General features: G+C 40.9%; 1 protein-coding gene across 1 annotated transcript in view; it reads right to left on the bottom strand.

Moving 5' to 3' along the window:
* Positions 1 to 77: 77 nt before the first annotated feature.
* Positions 78 to 21,726, bottom strand: part of NEK5 (NIMA related kinase 5) — an 87,747-nt gene continuing 66,098 nt past the window's right edge. Inside the window, exons 21-22 of the mRNA XM_031934936.1 lie at positions 12,426 to 12,543; positions 78 to 348 (exon numbers count right to left, since the gene is read on the bottom strand). Of these exons, the coding sequence (XP_031790796.1) occupies positions 78 to 348; positions 12,426 to 12,543 (389 nt within the window). The remainder of the gene's footprint in view (positions 349 to 12,425; positions 12,544 to 21,726) is intronic.

Genomic DNA, 21,726 nt, shown 5'->3' with positions numbered 1-21,726 from the left:
TATGACTTGCACCCAAATAAATACTATAGGTATTAGACACTAGACACTAACTTATTACTTAAGAAAAAGTACAATAATCACACTTGTATATTTTGACTAGTTGTTGATGTCCCTTGGTCTTCATCTATAATACAAATGTGGTCATTAGATGTAGTAGAAATATTCTCCAAGCCTTCACTTAATTCTTCAGATGTCTGCCTACTTATCCCCTCTCTTTCACTTGACTTTCCAGAGTCCTTAGAGGCACAGGAGGCCTCTCCTGTTTTTTCTTCCTCTTTGAAAGTAGCAAGTTTTTTTAAGGATTCTACTACTACATCTCTCAACTCATCTTCAGATTCTTCAAAATTTCTGAAATAATAAGCACTAAAAATCAGCGGTGTGATATGAAAGCACTGAAGAATACATGTAAAAACTCAGTTCCCTTTTCTCCATTCCCAGTTGAGCAATATAAAAGTTGCATTTTCACCCAGGTTTTTCTAAGCATGATAAACAACTAATGTTGGGAGAATCTATCTTCTGTTGAGTTGTACATTGTGTTAAACACCCGTTATTATATTTATTAACTTCCATCATCTAATGTTTAAGAGGAGAGGAAGAGAGAATTAAAAAAAAAAAGAAAATTGCCATACATCGGGCCCTTACTATATGCCCATCACTATCCTAGGGCACTTATACCATATTTCACTTAATACTAACAACATTTTGAGGTAGACATTATCACCAAATTATAAGCAAAGAAGCTGAGGCTCAGAGAGGTTAAAAAATGTGTTGAAGGTCTCACCACTACTGATTCATAGAACCAGGAATTAAAATTGTGTCTAAGACTGCAACATTGATATTTTTAGAAAGGAAAGGGAATAGATCAATAAGACAATCTGCACCAACCTAAATTAAACCTAAAAGTAACTGCACCAACCTAATATTTAAGTAGCAAGTGTGAGGTCAGGAGTTTGAGACCAGCCTGGCCAACATGGCAAAACCCCTCTCTACTAAAAATACAAAAAATTAGGCATGGCGGTGCACACTTGTAGTTCCAGCTACTCAGGAGGCTGAGGCAGGAGAATCACTTGAACACAGGAGGCGGAAGTTGCAGTGAGCCGAAATCGCACCACTGCACTCCAGCCTGGGAGACAGAGCGAGACTCCATCTCAAAACAAAACAAGTGGCAAGTGGAGGCGATTGAGAAAGAGCTGGTAAGAGCCAAGAAGATGTGTATTGTGGAAGCCAAGGGAGTAGCCAAATAGATGAGGACTGAGAAATGATTATTTGACTTGCCAATTTCAAAGTAATAGATAACTGTTGAAAGAATATTTCAGAGGAGTGCCACACAGCAGGAGCCAATGTACAGGGGTCAAGAAAGCAATGGAGGTTAACAAAGTGGTGACAGGTGGAGACTACAGGCGAGCACCACCATGCCCAGGTTTTTGATTTTTAGCAGTTAGGAGGTCTCACTGTGTTGCCCAAGCGGGTCATAAACTCCTGTGTCCAAACAATCCTCCCTCCTCAGCCTCTCAAAGTGCTGGGAGAGCTACTCAGGAGGCTGATGCAGGAGGATTGCTTGAGTCCAGGAGTATACGGTTGTAATGAGCTATGATCATGCCACTGCACTCCAGCCTGGGCATCAGAGCAAGACACTCGTCTGAAGAAAAAAAAGAGGTGGTGACAATGAGTTTAAACTCCTCTTTCAGTGAGCCTGGCTCTGAAAGGAATGGTGTTATTTAGAGAACACGGGGGCAATGGTTTTTGGTGGTTGTTTTTAATGGGAGAGAGTTGGGCAGTTTATATGCTGAGGGAAACGAGGTAATAGACATTGAAAACAGGAGGCAGGTCACTGAAAAGAGGCTGGGTTTTAGAGCACCTGCAGACCATGGGCTTTCAGCAGGAAGAGGGACAGTTTTTCCTAGGAAAAAGAAGATAGGGAGAGAAAAGGAGAGAAGCACTCGTGGATATAGAGAAGTTATGGAGCTAGAAAACTGAGATGATTCCTTCTGCAGAACGCATACTATCTCTGTGAAGGAGGAGGCACAGTCACACGATGAGTGCGTGCTGGACGGGAGTGAGCTGAGGGATGAGCGTTTGGAATCACTGATACACTGGGAAGGAAGCAGACCAGGCTTCGGATTGCCAGTCATCACGGAGGACCCCACTAAAACTGGAGACCATAAATTTGGGTGGACCAGTAAGTGCAGCTCACACTTACTGTTACCATTCCTGAGACATGTGCTTTACACACTTTCCTTTGTCTTTGTTCCTCTACTAAACTGCTGTGTCTAGGTATAAATTTCTTTTCATTGTTGATGCTTGATAATTGTCTTATTTCCCAGATATGATGATTCCTGGCTTCGAATAATTATAGAAAGTTCACAGCTGGAATTGATTTGCATATTGTTTTCTCATATTCTTTTCTTCTGGAACTCCTTTTCATAGACATTTGACTTCATGCCTCTTAACTTCTCTGTCACATTTTCCATCATGTTTCTCCTTAGACCTATCTTCCAGTTACTAACTCCTTCATTACCTGTATCTATTCTGTTTTTTAAACCATCAGTTGAATTTTAATTTCTATTCACAGACTTTTTTCAACTTCCAGAAGTTCTAGTTAATTATAAAAATTTTTGCTATGGTCTGAATGTTTGTGCCCCTGTTCCCAATTCAGGTGTTGAAACCTAATCCTCAAAGTGATAGTATTAAGGGGTGGAACCTTTAGGTGATTAGGTCATGAGAGCCTAGCCTTCATAAGTGGGATTAGTGCCCTTATAAAAGAGGCCCAAGGAAGCTTGTTCGCTCCTTCCACCAAGTGAGGACACAGCTAGCAGGTGCTGTGTATGGAGCTGAAAGCTAGCCGTTACCAGACACCAAATCTACTGGCACTTTTTTTTCGAGAGAAGTCTCACTTTTGTCCCCCAGGCTGGAGTGCAATGGCTGGATCTCGACTCACTGCAACCTCCGCCTGCCAGGTTCAAACGATTCTCCTGCCTCTGCCTCCCAAGTAGCTGGGATTAAGGCACCTGCCACCATGCCCAGCTAATTTTTGTATTTTTTAGTAGAGACGGGGTTTCACCGTGTTGGCCAGGCTGGTCTCGATCTCCTGACCTCAGGTGATCTACCCGCCTCGGCCTCCCAAAGTGCTGGGATTACAGGCGTGAGCCACCGCACCCAGCCTCTACTGGCACCTTGATCTTGGACTTTGTAGCCTCTAGAACTAGAAGTGTATTTCTGACATTTTTGTTAACTCGTCTAAGGTACTGTGTTAGAGTAGCCCAAACAGGCCAAGAGAATCTTCCTGCTCTTTACTGAGGGACTATATTTTTCTTATGTTTGGATTCCTCAATTTAATTAAATTATATAATTTTAAATATACAATAATATAGTCTTCCTAAGATAATTATATTATCTGAAATTCTTTATGGTCTAATCAGCATTTGTTCTATTTGCAGTCTCTCATAGTGGAGTCTGTTTTTAAATGTTCAATTGTAAGTTCATCTTCACCAGTGCTTTAGTGAAAAAATCCAATATTTATCCCTCCAGAGTGTCTTATATTTACTTCTAAAAATCCCAGGAGTATTACCACCCCTTAATGTTAATTTTAGTGTTAATTTCTCAACACAGATGTTTCCAGCCCATACCAGTATTGTAATTAAAGCTCCAAACACAAGTGAAGCCAAATCTATGGTTATAAATGTCTTAGGGGGAATTTTTCTTCCAGAGATTGGGCTAAAACAGACCAGCCACATTACTGGTATTTTTTTTCGAGACCACACTTGCTCTTCAAGGATCCCAGCTAGCAAGAATGGAGGGGACCCAAGGAAGAAGACCCTGTTAGATATTTAGGAGGTACACAGGAAGAGGAAGGAAATGAAGAAAAAGCAATTTTCAACCCTCCAAAACAAAAGGACCCCACAAACTAAAATTTTAACACCTGAATAAATCTAATGGTAAGACAGATGGCATAAAATTAATAAAAGAAAAAAATTGAACCATGAACTAACTCCAGAGGAAATTATTATTTTTTATGGAGGATTTTGATAAGTCTCCTAAAGTAAGTATGCCCAAAAAGATAAACTAAAGCAAAGCATTTATTTAAATTTTTTAATTATGAGAAATCATTATGCATTAATGAAACAAGACTATATAAATATAAGAAAAATAATTATCTTGGGCATGAAATGTATAATCATTTAAATTAAAAACTCAATAGATGGTACCCAGATAGGCTTAGAAAACAGTATTCAAGGATTCATCCACACCTGTAATCCCAGTACTTTGGGAGGCTGAGGCAGGCGGATCACCTGAGGTCAGGAGTTCGAGACCAGCCTGGCCAACATGGTGAAACCCCCGTCTCTGCTAAAAATGCAAAAATTAGCTGGGTGTGGTGGCACATGCCTGTAATCCCAGTTACTTGGGAGGCTGAGGCAGGAGAATCATTTGAACCTGGGAGACGGAGGTTGCAGTGAGCCGAGATCACACCACTGTACTCCAGCCTGGGTGACAAGAGCGAAACTGTCTCAAAAAAAAAAAAAAAAAAAAAAAATTCACCTGGAAAGGAACAAAGAAGAGAATACAAAATATGAAAGTACAATTAGGTACTATTGGAGATAATTGAGAAGATAAAAAATATATCTAATTGTAGGATCAAAATGTAGGCAATAAGAAAAGCAAATATTAAAATTTTCCAGGACTAAAGAAAGTCATGTGTTCTCAAAAGAAAGTGAAGCAAGCAGGATAAAAGACATTTTTAGACCTGGACACACCATAGTGAAACATAAGAATGTAAGGAATTTTTAAAAATTATAAAGGTATCAGGGAGAAAGTTAGCATCCCTATAAAGGAAAAACAATGAGATGATAATTACTTTGTCATCAACAATAATAGCCAGGAGAAAAAAAGTGAAAATGTAGAAAAGGGACACTTTACCAAATTGATATAACAATCATAAATTAGAACACAGCTTCTACATATTTAAAGTATAATGAAAAGGAGAGCAAATTATGAGAAATCACCAAAACCACAAACACAGTTGAAGATTTCAATATATCTCTATTAGGAGGTAATGTTTTGTTTTAAAAAGGGTTACAGAACATGTTAACAAAAAATGTTTAAGCTTGATATAATTACATATAATATATATACTCCCCAAATAGTAAGAATATGCATTTGTAACAGGCATAAAATTGACCCTGTGCTCAATAGTAAAAGAAGTACAATAAACCTTTAAAATCACTAAAATTCAGATGATAGTCCCTGTCCCAAGTACAAATAAATTAGAAATCCAGATTTTTTTAAAAAAGTGATTAAGGCCGGGTGCACTGGTTCATGCCTATAATCCCAGCCCTTTGGGAGGCTGAGGTGGGTGAATCACAAGGTCAGGAGTTCAAGCCCAACCTGGCCAAGATAGTGAAACCCCGTCTCTACTAAAAATACAAAAAGTAGTACGGCATGGTGGCAGGTGCCTGTAATCCCAGCTACTCGGGAGGCTGAGGCAGAGAATTGGCTTGAACCCCAGAGGCAGAGGTAGCAGTGAGCCAAGATCATACCGCTGCACTCTAGCCTGGGTGACAGAGCAAGACTCCATCTCAAAAAAAAAAAAAGAAAAAAAAAGTGATTAAAAAAATACATTAGTCAGAAATTTCAAACTTGAATCATACCATTAAGAAAATGAACACAAATACCCCGACGGTGAGAAAATGTTAGCAAAGCAGATATCTGACACAAGAACTAGTAGCAAAGATATATAAACAATTTTAAAACTATAAAGACACCACTTCACACCTAGTAGATGGGTTAAAAATGTTAAAACTGACCATACCAAGTGTTGGTAAGGAGGTTGAACAACTGGAACTCTTACACACTGTTCGCAGGAATGAAATAGAATAACCACTTTGGAAAACAGTTTGGTAATTTCTTAAAAAGTTAAACATTTACCAACTGTGATGGTTAATACTGTCAACTTGATTGGATTGAAGGATTCAAAGTATTGATCCTGGGTGTGTCTGTGAGGGTGTTGCCAAAGGAGAATAACATTTCAGTCAGTGGGCTGGGAAAGGCAGACCCATCCTTAATCTGTGTGGGCAAAATCTATTCAGCTGCCAGCACAGCTAGAATATAAGCAGACAGAAAAATGTGAAAAGAGAGACTGGCCTAGCTTCCCAGCCTACAGCTTTCTCCCACGCTGGATGCTTCCTGCCCTCGAACATCAGACTCCAAGTTCTTTGGTTTTGAACTCGGACTGGCTCTCCTTTTTCCTCAGCCTGCAGACGGCCTATTGTGGGACCCTGTGACTGTGTGAGTTATACTTAATAAACTACCCTTAATATTACATTAATTCTGTCCCTCTAGAGAAGTATATTCCAATACTTCTGTCCCTCTAGAGAACCCTAATACACCAACCATACAACTCCGCCATTCCACTCCTAGGTATTTGCCCACAAGAAATGAAAACTTATGTTCACATAAAGACATATACACAAATATTCATAGCCAAAATCTGGAAACAACATAAATGTCCACCAACAGGTGAATCTACAAACAAATTGTGGTATATCTACACAATGGGATACTACTTAGCAATAAAAAGGAAATGAACCATCAATATATACAACAACATGAATGAGTCTCAAAATTATTCTCAAACAGTAGGATTTCTAGGCAATTTAAGGGTATTGTTTCTCAGTAGTCTAAGCCAAAGCCCAAAAGAGAGAAGGGCCTATATCAAAGGGTCTGGCTTTTATCTAACAAAGTGACTCCCAATAAGAGTTGCAGAGACCTCTAAGATTTCTGAAAGAAATATACCCAGGTTGGACAGAAAGGGACACAGACAGTATGAAATGAAAAGAGGCCTTTGGGTTCCAAAATTCTGCTAGCAAGGAGGCTAAGAAAAACTCCTTCTTTTCCTCCTTTCTTTGCTAGACAAGGTGATTCTAATGTTCATATGGAAAAATAGGCGAAACAAGCCTGAAAATTCTAAAAAAGAGTATTTAGGGGACGTAGCCCCCCAAAATAAACTATATTATAAACAATGTGTTTATAAATCAATAATTAGACTAGAAAGAATAGGAATTGAATGCAAATACATATAAAAATATACCGTAACAGCAGCATTTCAAATTGGAATCAAAAATCTTTTTTTTTTTTTTTTTTTTTTTTGAGATGGAGTCTCTCTGTCCCCTAGGCTAAGTGCAGTGGTGCGATCTTGGCTCACTGCAAGCTCCGCCTCCTGGGTTCAGGTCATTCTCCTGCCTCAGCCTCCCGAGTAGCTGGAACTACAGGCGCCCACCACCACACCCGGCTAATGTTTTTGTATTTTTAGTAGAGATGGGGTTTCACTGTGTTAGCCAGGATGGTCTCGATCTCCTGACCTCGTGATCCACCCTCCTTGGCTTCCCAAAGTGCTGGGATTACAGGCATGAGCCACTGCGCCCAGCCAGAATCAAAAACCTTTTTAAGTAAATGGTGCTGGAAAGTGAGGAGTTATTTGGGGGGGAAAAAAAAGGTGGGAGCTGGGTGCAGTGGCTCACGCCTATAATCCCAGCACTTTGGGAGGCTGAGGCGCGTGGATCATGAGGTCAGGAGATCAAGACCATCCTGGCTAACACAGTGAAACCCCACTCTACTAAAAATACAAAAAATTATTTTTTGTATTTCCGGGCGTGGTGGTGGGTGCCTGTAGTCCCAGCTACTCGGGAGGCTTAGGCAGGAGAGTGGCGTGAACCCGGGAGGCAGAGCTTGCAGTGAGCCGAGATCATGCCACTGCACTCCAGCCTGGGCAACAGAGCAAGACTCTGTCTCAAAAAAAAAAAAAAAAAAAAAGTTGGGGCCTACACGGTGGCTCAAACCTGTAATCCCAGCACTTTGGGAGGCTGAGGCGGGTGGATCACAAGGTCAGGGGTTCGAGACCAGCCTGACCAATATGGTGCTACTCCGTCTCTACTAAAAATACAAAAATTACCCAGCCATGGTGGCGTGCACCTGTAATCCCAGCTACTCAGGAGGCTGAGACGGGAGAATTGCTTGAACCCAGGAGGCGGAGGTTGCAGTGAGTCAATATCGTGCCACTGCGCTCCACTCTGGGCGGCAGAGTGAGACTCCATCTCAAAAAAAAAAAAATTGGATCCATACTTTGTAGTGTAACATGAATAAAGTTAAAGAGGAATAAAATATTTTACTATCGAGAAAAGTAAATAATAAATATACTTTTAAAATCCTGGGATTGACAAGGCACAGTGGCTCATGCCTGTAATCCCAACCCCTTGGGGGGGGCCAAGGCATGAAAATCACTTGAGTCTAGCAGTTCAAGACCAGCCTGGGCAACACAGCAAGACCCTGTCTCTACAAAAAAACAAAAAAATTAGCTGGGCATGGTGGTGCATGCCTATAGTCCCAGCCACTCAGGAGGCTGAGGTAGGAGGATCACTTGAGCCCAGGAATTCAAGGTTACAGTGAGCCATGATCGGGCCACTGCATTCCAGCCTGGGGAACAAAGTAAGATCCTGTATGTTAAAAAAGAAGAAGAAAAGAAGAGAGGAGAGGAGGGGAGGGGAGGGGAGGGGAGAAAAATAAAGAGTTCAAGACCAGTCTGGGCAATATGGTGAAACTTCATCTCTACAAAAAATAAAAAATAAAATAATTAGCCAGCCATAGTGAAACATGCCTGTAGTCCCAGCTACTCAGCAGGCTGAAGCGGGAAGTTAGTTTGAGCCCAGGGAGTCGAGGCTGCAGTGAGGTGCGATCACGCCACTGCACTCCAACCTGGGTAATAGAGGGACACCCTGTCTCAAAAAAAAAAAAAAAAAAAAAATCCTCGACTCTTTGTTTTATAAAATAATTGATAAATCTAACTAAATAAAAATAACATTGCACAAGTCACCATAAACAAAATAAAAGGCAAAAACTAAGTAAAATATTTTTGAATCATGGTACAGATAAAAGACTAATTTCCCTAAAGTGCAGAAAGTTCCCAAATCAATACAGTGTTAATACCTAAATTTTTAAAATGGCCCATGAACGAATTTTCCTGAAAGAGGAAATAAAGATGGCTCTTTAGCATATGGAAAGATAACCTCACTCATAAAAGAAATGCTAATTAAAACCATCATGAACTGACTTTTTTTAACCTATCAATTATCCAATAATCCAAAACTCTAACAACACACTGAGCAAGAGAATGGGGAAATAGACACTTCTATACACTGATGTTAATAGGTGTAAACTCTGTGAAGAACAGTTTTATGATATCTAGTTTACAAGTGTACATGCTCTTTGACCCAATACTTTTTGTTCTGGCAATTTAAACTATACATATGCTAGTTTTTGAAACAATAATATGTATTAAACATAATACTGTTAAATGAAAAAAAAAGCAAATTGCAGGACAGTGCACTATGGAACGATTTATATAAAAAGATACATTTGGCCGGGTGCGGTGGCTCAAGCCTGTAATCCCAGCACTTTGGGAGGCCCAGACGGGCGGATCACGAGGTCAGGAGATCGAGACCATCCTGGTGAACACGGTGAAACCCCATCTCTACTAAAAAAAAATACAAAAAACTAGCTGGGTGAGGTGGCGGGCGCCTGTAGTCCCAGCTACTCGGGAGGCTGAGGCAGGAGAATGGTGTAAACCCGGGAGGCGGAGCTTGCAGTGAGCTGAGATCCGGCCACTGCACTCCAGCCTGGGCGACAGAGCGAGACTCCGTCTCAAAAAAAAAAAAAAAAAAAAAAAAGACACATTTACACAAGAAATATATTTTTGCTTATATTTGTACAGATTAGATTGGTTGACTGTAGGGAGGAGGACTGTGTAGCTGATATAAAGAGGTAGGTAGTAGGAAGACTGAAAAGAGTCTACTTAAAAAATTTGGGATGTATTTTAAAAGTAAATTATGGGCCAAGTGCAGTGGCTCATGATGTAATCCCAGCATTTGGCTCACAGTTTACTTCATGGGAGGCCCCAGTGGGAGAATCACTTGAGGCCAGGAGTTCAAGATGAGCCTGGGCAACATAGCAAAACCCCATCTCTACAAAAAACAAAAAAATTAGCTGGCCATGGTGGCATGCTACACCTGTAGTCCCAGCTATTCTGGAGGCTGAGGCAAGAGGATCACTTGAGCCCAGGAGTTCAAGGCTGCAGTGAATATGATCATGCTGCCACACTCCAGCCTGGGCAACAGAGAAAGACCCTGTCTCAAAACAAATGTTAAGTAAATTATAATAAAATTTTAAAAATTCAAAGGACTCCAAAATTTAGAAGTAATAAGAGAGTTTAGTGAAGTTACAGGATACATCAGTAGTCTTCTATACATTAGCAGTAGCAAATTTGAAAACACAAGAGGAAAAAAGGGAGAGATATTTTAAAGGACAGAAAATTACAGCTAGATAAGAGGAATAAATTCTAGTGTTCTACACCACTGTAGGATGACTACAGTTAATAGTAATATGGTATATAGTTTTAAATCACTAGAAGGAGGATATTAAATGCTCCCAACACAAAGAAACAATAAATGTTTGAGATGATGGATATGCTAATTACCCTGAACTGACTGCTATACTTCATATGTATTGAAACATCACTGTGTACCCTATGAATATGTAAAATCATCATTTTTCAATTGAAAAAATTAGGCAGTCACAGTGGCTCATGCCTATAATCCTAGCATTCTGGGAGGCTGAGACGGGAGGATCACTGGAGCCCAGGAGTTCGAGACCAGCCTGGGCAACACTGTGAGACCCCATCTCTACAAAAAATAAATAAAATTAAAATACAAATAAATCCCATTTAAAATACCAACAACAACAAAATTAAGTGGTTCCTATGCCATAAAGAAAATTATAAAAATATTTAAAAATACAAAGAAAAGAGAGACATAAATCGAGAGCTATACTATATTTATGGATGTTAAGATTCATAATCACATCAGTGCATGAATGGATAAAGAAAATGTGGTATGTATACAGGATGGAATACTATTCAGCCTTTAAAAAGAAGGAAATTCTGGCATTTGTGACAACAAGGATGAACCTGGAGGGCATTCTGCCAAGTGAAATAAGTCAGACACAGAAAGACAAACGCCATATGAGCTCACTAACGTGGAATCGAAAACAATTGAACTCATAGAAGCAGAGAGTAGAATGGTGGTTTCTAGGGCTGGGGGTGGGAGAAGGTGGAAGGGAAAGCCAGGAGATATTGGTCAAAGAGTACAGAACTTCACTTAGACAGGTGGAATGATTTCAGAAGATCTATGGTACAGCATGGTGACTACAGTTAATAACAATTTATTGTATACTTGAAAATTGCTGACAGTAGATTTTAAGTGCTCTCACCACAAATAAACGATAAGCATGTGAGGTAATGCATATATTTATTGGCTTGATTTAGCTATTTTTATTCCACAATGTGTACATATTTCAAACCATCATGTTGTATACCATAAGTATATATTAATACAATTTTTATTTGCCAATTAAAAATAATTTTTAGGCCAAGTGCAGTGGCTCACACCTGTAATCCCAGCACTTTTGGTGGCCAAGGTGCGAGGACAATTTGAAGCTGGAGTTCAAGACCAGCCTGCACAACATAACAAGACCTCATCTCTACAAAAAGTAAAAAAGATTAGCTGGGCATGGTGGCATGTGCCTGTGCTCCCAGCTACTTAGGAAGCTGAGGTGGGAGGATTGCTTTGAGCCCAGGAGTTCGAGGCTGCAGTGAGCTGTGATTGTGCCACCACACTCCAGCCTGGGCAACAGAGTGAGACTCTGTCTCAAATAATAATAATAATAATAATAATAATTTTAAAAGATTCATAATCCCAAATATGCCAATTCCCATAATTTAATCAATAAATAAAATGTCATTCCCACCAAAATCCCAACAAAGTTTCTCATACTTTGTAAGAGAATGCAAAGATGTACAGCAGGGGTGTCCAATCTTTTGGCTTCCCTGGCACATTGGAAGAACTGTCTTGGGCCACACATAAAATACACTAACACTAATGATAGCTGATGAGCTAAAAATAAAAAATTGCAAAAAAATCTCATAACATTTTAAGAAAGTTTACAAACTTGTGTTGGGCCACATTCAAAGCTGTCCTGGGCTGTGGCTTGGACAACCTTGATATACGGTGTATGATGAGGAACGGGCAACAATAGTTAAGATAATTTTGAAGAAAAAGTGTGAAGACTAGCACAAGGTGTGAGGACTAGCCCCCCCAGGTATCAGGAGGTATGATGGAAGCCACGGAAGTTAAGACAGAATATCACTGATGCCAATGTAGAAAATGATGCCGTTGGAGAATGGGGAGCCTAGAACCAAACCCGTGCATTGTAAAACTTGATCTTTGTAGCTAGGTCTCAGTTGGCTATTTTGAATGTCTCAGCAGCAGCATTTTCACTTTGTACCAGTGCTTGACTTAGGTATGGGCAAATGATCTACTTACGTATCCTCATCATCAGATCTTGGTTCTAGTTGTTCCTCATCTACTTCAATGCCAGAGACCATTTCTATCTTCCCTTCATCTTCTTCTTTGGATAGCCATTGTTTTAATGTTCCCATTGCTAAAGAAATGACAGAGAAAGATATGAAAGCATCCCAGCCTATATACCCAATGAGGGGCATATACCAAAAACCTGATAGTCAACATCAATATAATGGTAAACTTTTTAGCCATTGCCATCAAAACAGAGAATAAGAAAGGGATGATAACACAAGCAGATAAGAAAAAGTGACAGGAATAAGGGTTAGGTAGGAAGAGATAAAACACCTCCACTTTTGGGGTAATTTCACTGTATTAGAAAAATTTTAAAAATCTTTGTGTTAAAAAAAGATTTACCACAGTTAAACCACTCTTATTATCCACTGTTTCTATAATCTGAGTATCCCACCATGGTTAGGCTTCATCGTGAATGCCTGTAGGGAAAACCCAAAGCACACACACACCTTCATCTTTTTGTTTTGTTTTGTTTTGTATTGCAGGGTTTTTGTTTTGTTTTGTTTTGTTTTGTTTTGTTTTGTTTTGTTTTGTTTTTTTACTTAAAGTGTGCTTTTCTTTCTCTCTTGGGAAAAGGACTAGACTGAAGATAGTACAATATTTCTTTTTTTTTTTTTTTTTTTTGAGACAGAGTCTCACTCTGTCACCCAGGCTGGAGTGCAGTGGTGTGATCAGCTCACTGCAACCTCCGCCTCCCTGGTTCAAGCCATTCTCCTGCCTAAGCCTCCTGAGTAGCTGGGATTACAGGCACATGCCACCACGCCCAGCTAATTTTGGTATTTTTAGTAGAGATGGGGTTTCACCATGTTGGTGAGGCTGATTAATATTTCTTTATAGCAATGCAGCATCCCCTCAACTACTCTAAGATTCTACAATTGTAAGATGTGCTTTTATTTCATATATCAATCACAAATAAAATGTTCCCAATGAAATGACATGTTTTCTTAGCCTTTAGAATTATATTCCCTAAATATAAATCATTGATTTATATTTTATGAATATAAATTAGTATAATGCTTTCAGACTCTTCTCAGTATACATTCTTAATCCTATATCACTCTTGCACATTTATAAGAAAAATGTAAGTGAAATAAACTGGATACAATATAACTAAAATTCTTCATATCCAGTCTAACTCCTCCTATGAATTACTTTTTTTGGACATATCAAACTTTTTTGGATCCTGATTCAAACAAAAACACCATAATGAATGTCAGGCCTCTGAGCCCAAGCCAAGCCATCGCATCCCCTGTGACTTGCACATATATGCCCAGATGGCCTGAAGTAACTGAAGAATCACAAAAGACATACGAATGCCCTGTCCCGCCTTAACTGATGACATTCCACCACAAAAGAAGTGAAAATGGCTGGTCCTTGCCTTAAGCGATGACATTATCTTGTGAAATTCCTTTTTCTGGCTCATCCTGGCTCAAAAAGCTCCCCTACTGAGCACCTTGTGACCCCCACTCCTGCCCGCCAGAGAACAACCCCCCTTTGACTGTAATTTTCCTTTACCTACCAAATCCTATAAAACGGCCCCACCCTTATCTCCCTTTGCTGACTCTCTTTTCGGACTCAGCCCGCCTGCACCCAGGTGAAATAAACAGCCATGTTGCTCACACAAAGCCTGTTTGGTGATCTCTTCACATGGACGCACATGACAATGAAATAATTCATGAGACAATCAGGGACTCCTGAATTACTTTTTGAGTCCGTGATGTCCATTTTAAATTTAAATTTTATTTTTTCTGTATCTGAACTGTTTTCACTCACAATACTTCTGACACTAAATATGTACACATTTTTTCCCCCATGATACAAGAGATAAAAAGAAATTATTTAGACTCATAGTAAGGGCAACAGAGTCCTCAGTGGAATGTCTCTTTTAACAAATAGCAGCCCCCAAATCATTTCTTCTCTAACAAAGAGCAGCCTGAAAAATTGAGCTGCAGACATGGATAAGCCAGCTGGAAGCTTGCACAATTGGCAGTTGTGCCAATGGAAAAGGGCTACCTTAAAGCCAGATATGTTCAACATGGAGGCTCCATCATCCCTTTTCTTTGTCACCACATGTACAGTGAAAAACCAGGCAACATGGTACCAACCAGGTAGAGAACCATCTGCATAATAAAAGATTAGGGTGGGGTGGCCAGCTTCTTCAAGTGCTATGCAAACGGCACACCTGGTTCAACTAATCTTTCATGCCCTACGTAAATCAGACGCCGCCCCCTGATGCTCATCTATAAAAATACATTTCGCTGTGGAAACAGCAACCCATGTTCTCCAGGACCCCTCTCTGTAGCAGAGAGCTTTTCTCTTTCTTTTGAGGGAAGAGAGAGACCCTCTCATATTGTTTTATATTGTTTTATACTCAGAAAAGGAAAGAGAAGCGAAACTAAAGGAAGGTAGCCCGGCGCCTAGGAACCAGACCCGAAACCAGGCCTGGGCCTGCCTGACCTAAGCCTGGTAGTTAAAATTCAACCCCTGACCTAGCAACTGATGTTATCTATAGATTCCAGACATTGTATGGAAAGACATTGTGAAACCTCCCGTTCTGTTCTGTTTCACTCTGACCACCGGTGCTTGCAGCCCCTGTCATATACCCCCTGGCTTGCTCAATCAATCACGACCCTCTCACGTGGACCCCCTTAGAGTTGTGAGCCCTTAAAAGGGACAGAAGTTGAGCACCTGAAGAGCACGGATATTAAGATGCTAGCCTGCCGATGCTCCCAGCTGATTAAAGCCATTCCCTTCACTATCTCGGTGTGTGAGGGGTTTTGTCCGTGGCTCATCCTGCCACATTTTCACTTAGTAAACTTCTGCTTTTAACCTCACTGTGGGGTCTGTCCACGTCCTAGTTTTCCATGGCCGTGAGACAATGAATCTCGGCTATTTACCCTAGACAACAGTGCTGCTTCACCCACATCAACCAATTCTCTGACACCAACTGGGTGTCCTACAATTCAATTCAATTCCAGCACTAACTACCCAGAACTCCAAGAGTTAAAGGTTAAAGAAGGGATCAGTCTCAGAAGACTGCTCTCACTTCAGAGGCCAGTCTCAAATAGCAAGTCTCCAAGTTACCCACACTTCTGTCTGCACTGGCTACATGGTCGGGGATTTCCACAAATCCTCCTCAGGTTAACCATCTACTAGGATGGTTTACAGAACCCTGGAAAATACTATCACTGGTTTATTATTAAAAATACAAATGAAAAGCCAGATGGAAAAGTACATTGGGCAAAGGGTCCAAAGCACAGGGGCTTCTGTCCCTGTGGAGTTTGTGGTACACCACCTTCCCACCACATGATGTGCACACCAACCCAGAAGCTCTCCAAACTTTGCCATATAGGGGTTTTTATAGAAGTTTCATTACCTGGGAATGGTTGGTCAAATCATTGGCCATTGGTGATTGAACTCAGTCTCCAGCCCCTCTGTCCCCCTGGAGATAGGGGGAAGGAGGCTGAAAGTTCCAATCTTAATCCTGCCTTGGTCTTTCTGATGACCAGCCCCCATCCTGAAACTGTCAAGGGGCCCCCAACCACCAGTCATCCCACTGGCCTGCAAAAGACACTCTTACTACTTCAAGGATTCTAAGGGCTTTAGGAGCTGTATCCTAGGAAATAGAAACAGAGACCAAATATGTATTCATCACATGATAAAAAACAGATAACACAAAACTTACCCTCTACATTTTTTTTTGAAATGGAGTCTCACTCCATTGCCCAGGCTTAAGTGCAGTGGCGCAATCTTGGCTCACTGCAACCTCTGCCTCTCAGGTTCAAGCGATCCTCCCACCTCAGCCTCCCAAGTAGCTGAAAGTACAGGTGCACACCACCATGCCCAGGTAATTTTTGTCTTTTTATTAGAGACAGGGTTTCGCCATGTTGGCCAGGCTGGTCTTGAACTCCTGGTGATCACGCCGCCCTGGCTTCCCAAAGTGCTGGGATTACAGGCATAAGCCACCATGCCCAGCCTCTGCTTCCCTTTTAAATATAAATTCCAGTTTCAGATCATTTCTTTGCTCACACATATGAGCATAGGCTGTTAGAAGCAGCCAGATCACATCTTGAACACTTTGCTGCTTAGAAATTTCTTCCACCAGATACCCTAAATCATCTCTCTCAATTGAACAGTTCCACAAATCCCTAGGGAAAGGGCACTGTCCAACCTCTTTGCTAAAGCATAACAAAAGTGATCTTTACTCCAGTTCCCAGTAAGTTCCTCATTTCCATCTGAGACCTCCTCAGCCTGGACTTCATTGTCCATATCCCCATCAGTGTTTTGGTCACAATTTAACAAGTCTCTAGGAAGTTCCAAACTTTCCCTCATCTTCCTCTATTCTTTTGAGCCCTCCAAACTGTTCCAACCTCCACCTGTTACCCAGTTCCAAAGCTGTTTCCACATTTCTGTATCAGGACGAGCGGCAGACAAAACTCCTCAGACACCCAGTTAAAGAAGGAAGGGGTTTATTCGGCCAGGGGCATCGGCAAGACTTCTGTCTCAAGAGCTGAGCTCCACGAGTGAGCAATTCCTGTCCCTTTTAAGGGCTCACAACTCTAAGGGGGTGCATGTGAGAGGGTCATGATTGATTGAGCAAGCAGGGGATACGTGACTGAGGGCTGCATACACTGGTAATTAGATCGGAACAAAACAAGATAGGGATTTTCACGGTGCATTTCTATACAATGTCTGTAATCTATAGATAACAGAACCAATTAGGTCAGGGGTCGATCTTTAACTACCAGGCCCAGGGTGCGGTGCCGGGCTGTCTGCCTGTGGATTTCATTTCTGCCTTTTAGTTTTTACTTCTTTCTTTGGAGGCAGAAATTGGGCATAAGACAATATGAGGGGTGGTCTCCTCCCTTATTTCCAGGTATCTTTATAGCAATGCCCCATTCTCAGTACCAATTTTCTGTATTAGTCCAATTTCAAACTGCTAAAGCTGGATATTTTAAAGAGAAAATAGGTTTCATTGACTCTCAGTTCCACAGGCTGTACAGAAAGCATGATGCTAGCCATCTGCTCAGCTTCTGAGGAGGCCTCCAGAAACTTACAATCATGGCAGAAGGAAAAGGGGAAACAGGCATGTCTTACATGACCAGAGCAAAAGGAAGGGGGTAGGGGATGCCACACACTTTTAAACAACCAGATCTCATGAGAACTTTATCATGAGAACAGCACTAGGGAGATGGTGCTAAACCATGAGAAACCACCCCCATGATCCAATCACCTCCCACCAGATCCCACCTCCAGCATTGGAGATTACATTTCAACATGAAATTTGGATGGGGACACAGATCCAAACCATATCAAAACCCTTGTACACTATGCGTAGGAATGTAAATTAGTATAACTACTATGGAGAACAGTTTGGAGGTTCCCAAACTAAAAATAGAGCTCGCGCATATGATTCAGCAGTCCCACTGATGGGTATATACTCAAAAGAAAGGAAAGCAGTATATCAAAGAGATAGCTGCACTCCTGTGTTTGTTGCAGCACTGTTTATAATAGCTAAGATTTTAAAGCAACCTAAGTGTCCATCAACAGATGAATGGATAAAGAAAAGGTGGTGCATATACACAGTGGAGTTCTATTTGGCCATAAAAAAGAATGAGATCCAGTCATTTGCAACAACATGGATGGAACTGGAGATCACTGTATTAAGTGAAATAAGCCAGGCACAGAAAGACATACATCACTTATTTGTGGCACCTAAAAATCAAAACAATTGACCTCATGACATAGAGAGTAGAATAGTTACCAGAGGCTAGAAATAGTAGTGGGGGAATAGGGGAGAGGTAAGGATGGTTAATGGGTACAAAAAAATAGAATAAATTAGACCTACTATTTGCTATCACAAAAGGGTGACTATAGTCAATTAAAACTTAACTGTACATTTTAAAGTAACTTAAAGAGTACAACTGGATTGTCTGCAACTCAATGGACAAATTCTTGAGGGACAGATTCCTCATTCTTCATGATGTGCTTATTTCATATTGCATGCCTGTATAAAACGTCCCATATACCCCATAAATATATACACCTACTATGTACCCACAAAATTTTTTAAAAAATAAAAAGTCCTATCAGGTGCTTCAGGTGAGTTCTCCTGAATTCAGCCCTCCTACTCTGGTTGAAAGCCTAAACTTTATTTTGGATACTTTTCAAATTCTCTCTTAGTGAGCACTTTGGTCTCGTCTTTGGGCAGGAAATTCGGGTAAAGAGCTCTGCAGAAAATTGCCTTTTTTCTTCCTCTGTTTCACAGCAGAAGGTTGGGGTCAAGGTTTTTCATCTCTGCCTCAAGAGAGAAAGTTTGAATCAAAGGATTGGCAGTGTGGCACCAGTGGTCTCTTTTTACATCGTGTGCTTTTAAGATTGTTTTCTATTGTTTGAGATTGTGGGTTGGTTTTTCATTTGTGACCAATTCCAGTTAGTAAAACACCAGCTGGACTTATGTATAACATTTATGGTGTGTCCTCTTGTAAATATCTAGGAAACAGAACTCACCTAACCCAGGATGGTCAAAAGCAGCAGTAGCCAAAATGAGATCCTTTCAAATGTCTAAATTAATTCACTTTGTGTGCACAATCGGGAAAAAAAAAAAGAGCTAGTTTCAGAACTAGACAAACTGAATGGGACACCTATTTTATTTTTGTCCTGGTTGAAATCCAGTAAGAGATTTGGAAAGTCTTGTTTTTATTTGTTTGGTTCGTTGGGTTGCTTTTTTTTTTTTTTTTTTTTTTTTTTTTTTTTTTTTTTTTTTTTTTTTGAGATGGAGTCTCGCTCTGTCGTCCAGACTGGAGTGCAGTGGCGCAATCTCGGCTCACTGCAACCTCTGTCTCCCAGGCAAGTGATTCTCCTGCCTCAGCCTCCTGAGTAGCTGGGATTACAAGCATGTGCCACCACGCCCGGCTAATTTTTATATTTTTAGTAGAGATGGGGTTTTACCATGTTGGTCAGGCTGGTCTCGAACTCCTGACCTCCTGATCCACCCGCCTCGGCCTCCCAAAGTGCTGGGATTACAGACGTGAGTCACCATGCCTGGCCCTAGTGTTTGTTTTTTAATCATACCACAAAGAATTATAAGACACAGGCTTTTTTTTTTTTTTTTTTTTTTCCAGAACTCTGTGGTCAGAAGGCAGGTTAATTAAAAGTTTAATATTTAGGCTATAAACATTTTTTAAAGGCCTTTTCTGCTTTTTCTTCTTTTGGATGCTGTTTCCAGAAATTTCTTTTTCAGTTGCTTCCTATCTTTTTGGCATGACTTCTACTGAGAAAAATGTACAACTTCTCATTGGCCTTTTAGGTAGCTTAAAAAACCTCCCCAAATTGACTCCTGTACAACTTGTTCTACTATTTCCTTCCACTTCTGGCTCCCCCTTCCTTTTGCCATTTTCAATAACACGTGGAGGAATCTGCAGGAGACTTCTAATGACTCTAAGACCCCCCAAGGAATGCAGAAAAGGTGCCACTCATCCCTCCTTAGGTTGGTCTGTTTTCCTAGTGGAGTACAAAGAGTCACGGGCAGGTTCCTCTCAGATCTAAAGCTCTACTGTCTTTTGCAGTAAGTTACTTGATCAATCTGACTTTGGGGTACCAGAGATTACATTGTACTGTGAGAGAGAATTGATTTTTGTGTGTGCAATGGCTGACAAGTTACTGATAAAAGCTGTAGTTTTTGGAAGTGGCTGACAGCGGCTGCAGTTGTGAAAGGAAAATAAATCTCGGGACCGATTTATCACTAAGGCAAGAGAAAACTTAAAGACTACGTCAGGCAAACTTGCCTCTGATCTTATTCCTAATTAAGATAGCTACAATCATGATAAAGCTACATACCTCCCTCACAATTTGCCCACAAGGAAGTTCCTTGTAGGCCTCAGGATCTTTACCCTAAAACTGTTCTGTTGAATTTCACCCTGGCGTAAACTGATAGCTGATTTCCACAGGTGCAGGACAGAAAGTCATCCCTCTGCTCACCTGGGACAAATGCATATCTGATTGCTTCTGCCCTATTGTTTATGTAAAAATGCAGATTCACTGAGCCAGACTAAATTATGTATTCAGTGAAAGGCTGATCAAGGACTCAAAAGAATGCAAACTTTTGTCTCTTATCTACCTATGACCTGGAAGCCCTCCCCCCACCCCGCCCCCGCCTTGCTTCAATTGCCCCTCTTTTCTGGACCAAACCAATGTACAATTTACATGTAGTAATTGATGTCTCATGTCTCGCTAAAATGTATAAAAGCAAAGTGTACCCTGACCACCCTGGATACATGTCATCAGGACCTCCTGAGGCTGTGTCATAGATGCATCTGTACCTTTGGCAAAATAAACTTTCTAAATTGATTGAGACCTATCTCAGATATTCTGGGTACACACAGTGAACGGTTATTACTGGATGGGGCTACTTACTTCTTTGTGCATTTAGATTAAAAGACAGGTTTGAACACCTGGAGATTATGGGAACACTCACCACCAAGGTATAAGACTCCCGTTGGGGATGGGCTGCTCACAGAGTAGCTTGACTGGCATTAGGTTACCCACCAGCCTCAGGGGAATGTATTTGCAGGAAGGAGCACAGTCTCCTGGTGTTTCCCTCTTTGTGGGGAACCCAGGATTCAATATAGAAGTGAGATCCTTGATTTTGAGAGATTTAGGTGCACTGCCTCCCAGTTTTGCCTGCTTTTCACATATTAAATATTAGGCCCTGTTTTAAGACTCTTTGTAAAAAAAAAATATATATATATATCTATAAAGGAAATTTTCATTTGTAAGGCCTCCCCCTACCCCAAGCCACCAGAAATTTTTAAGATGGGAAAGGCATTGGTTTAAAGTTCACATAACAAACCTTACCTTTGTTCCAGACACCTTTCTTGGCAATCTTATCTTGACTAAACTTTGTGCCCTTTTTTTGTCAGCAAATAATAGTGTTTAGATTTAAGTTCTGTGCCCTTAAAAGTCATCCTTTCAGGCCGGGCGCGGTGGCTCAAGCCCGTAATCCCAGCACTTTGGGAGGCCGAGATGGACAGATCACGAGGTCAGGAGATCGAGACCATCTTGGCTAACACGGTGAAACCCCGTCTCTACTAAAAAACACAAAAAAACTAGCCGGGCGAGGTGGTGGGCACCTGTAGTCCCAGCTACTCAGGAGGCTGAGGCAGGAGAATGGCATGAACCCAGGAGGCAGAGCTTGCAGTGAGCTGAGATCCGGCCACTGCACTCCAGACTGGGCGACACAGCAAGACTC

This window comes from Piliocolobus tephrosceles, chromosome X (genome assembly GCF_002776525.5).
Source record: "Piliocolobus tephrosceles isolate RC106 chromosome X, ASM277652v3, whole genome shotgun sequence".
Lineage (NCBI taxonomy): Eukaryota > Metazoa > Chordata > Mammalia > Primates > Cercopithecidae > Piliocolobus > Piliocolobus tephrosceles.
Note: the sequence above shows the minus strand (reverse complement) of the source record. Positions and strands in the feature narration are given on the sequence as shown.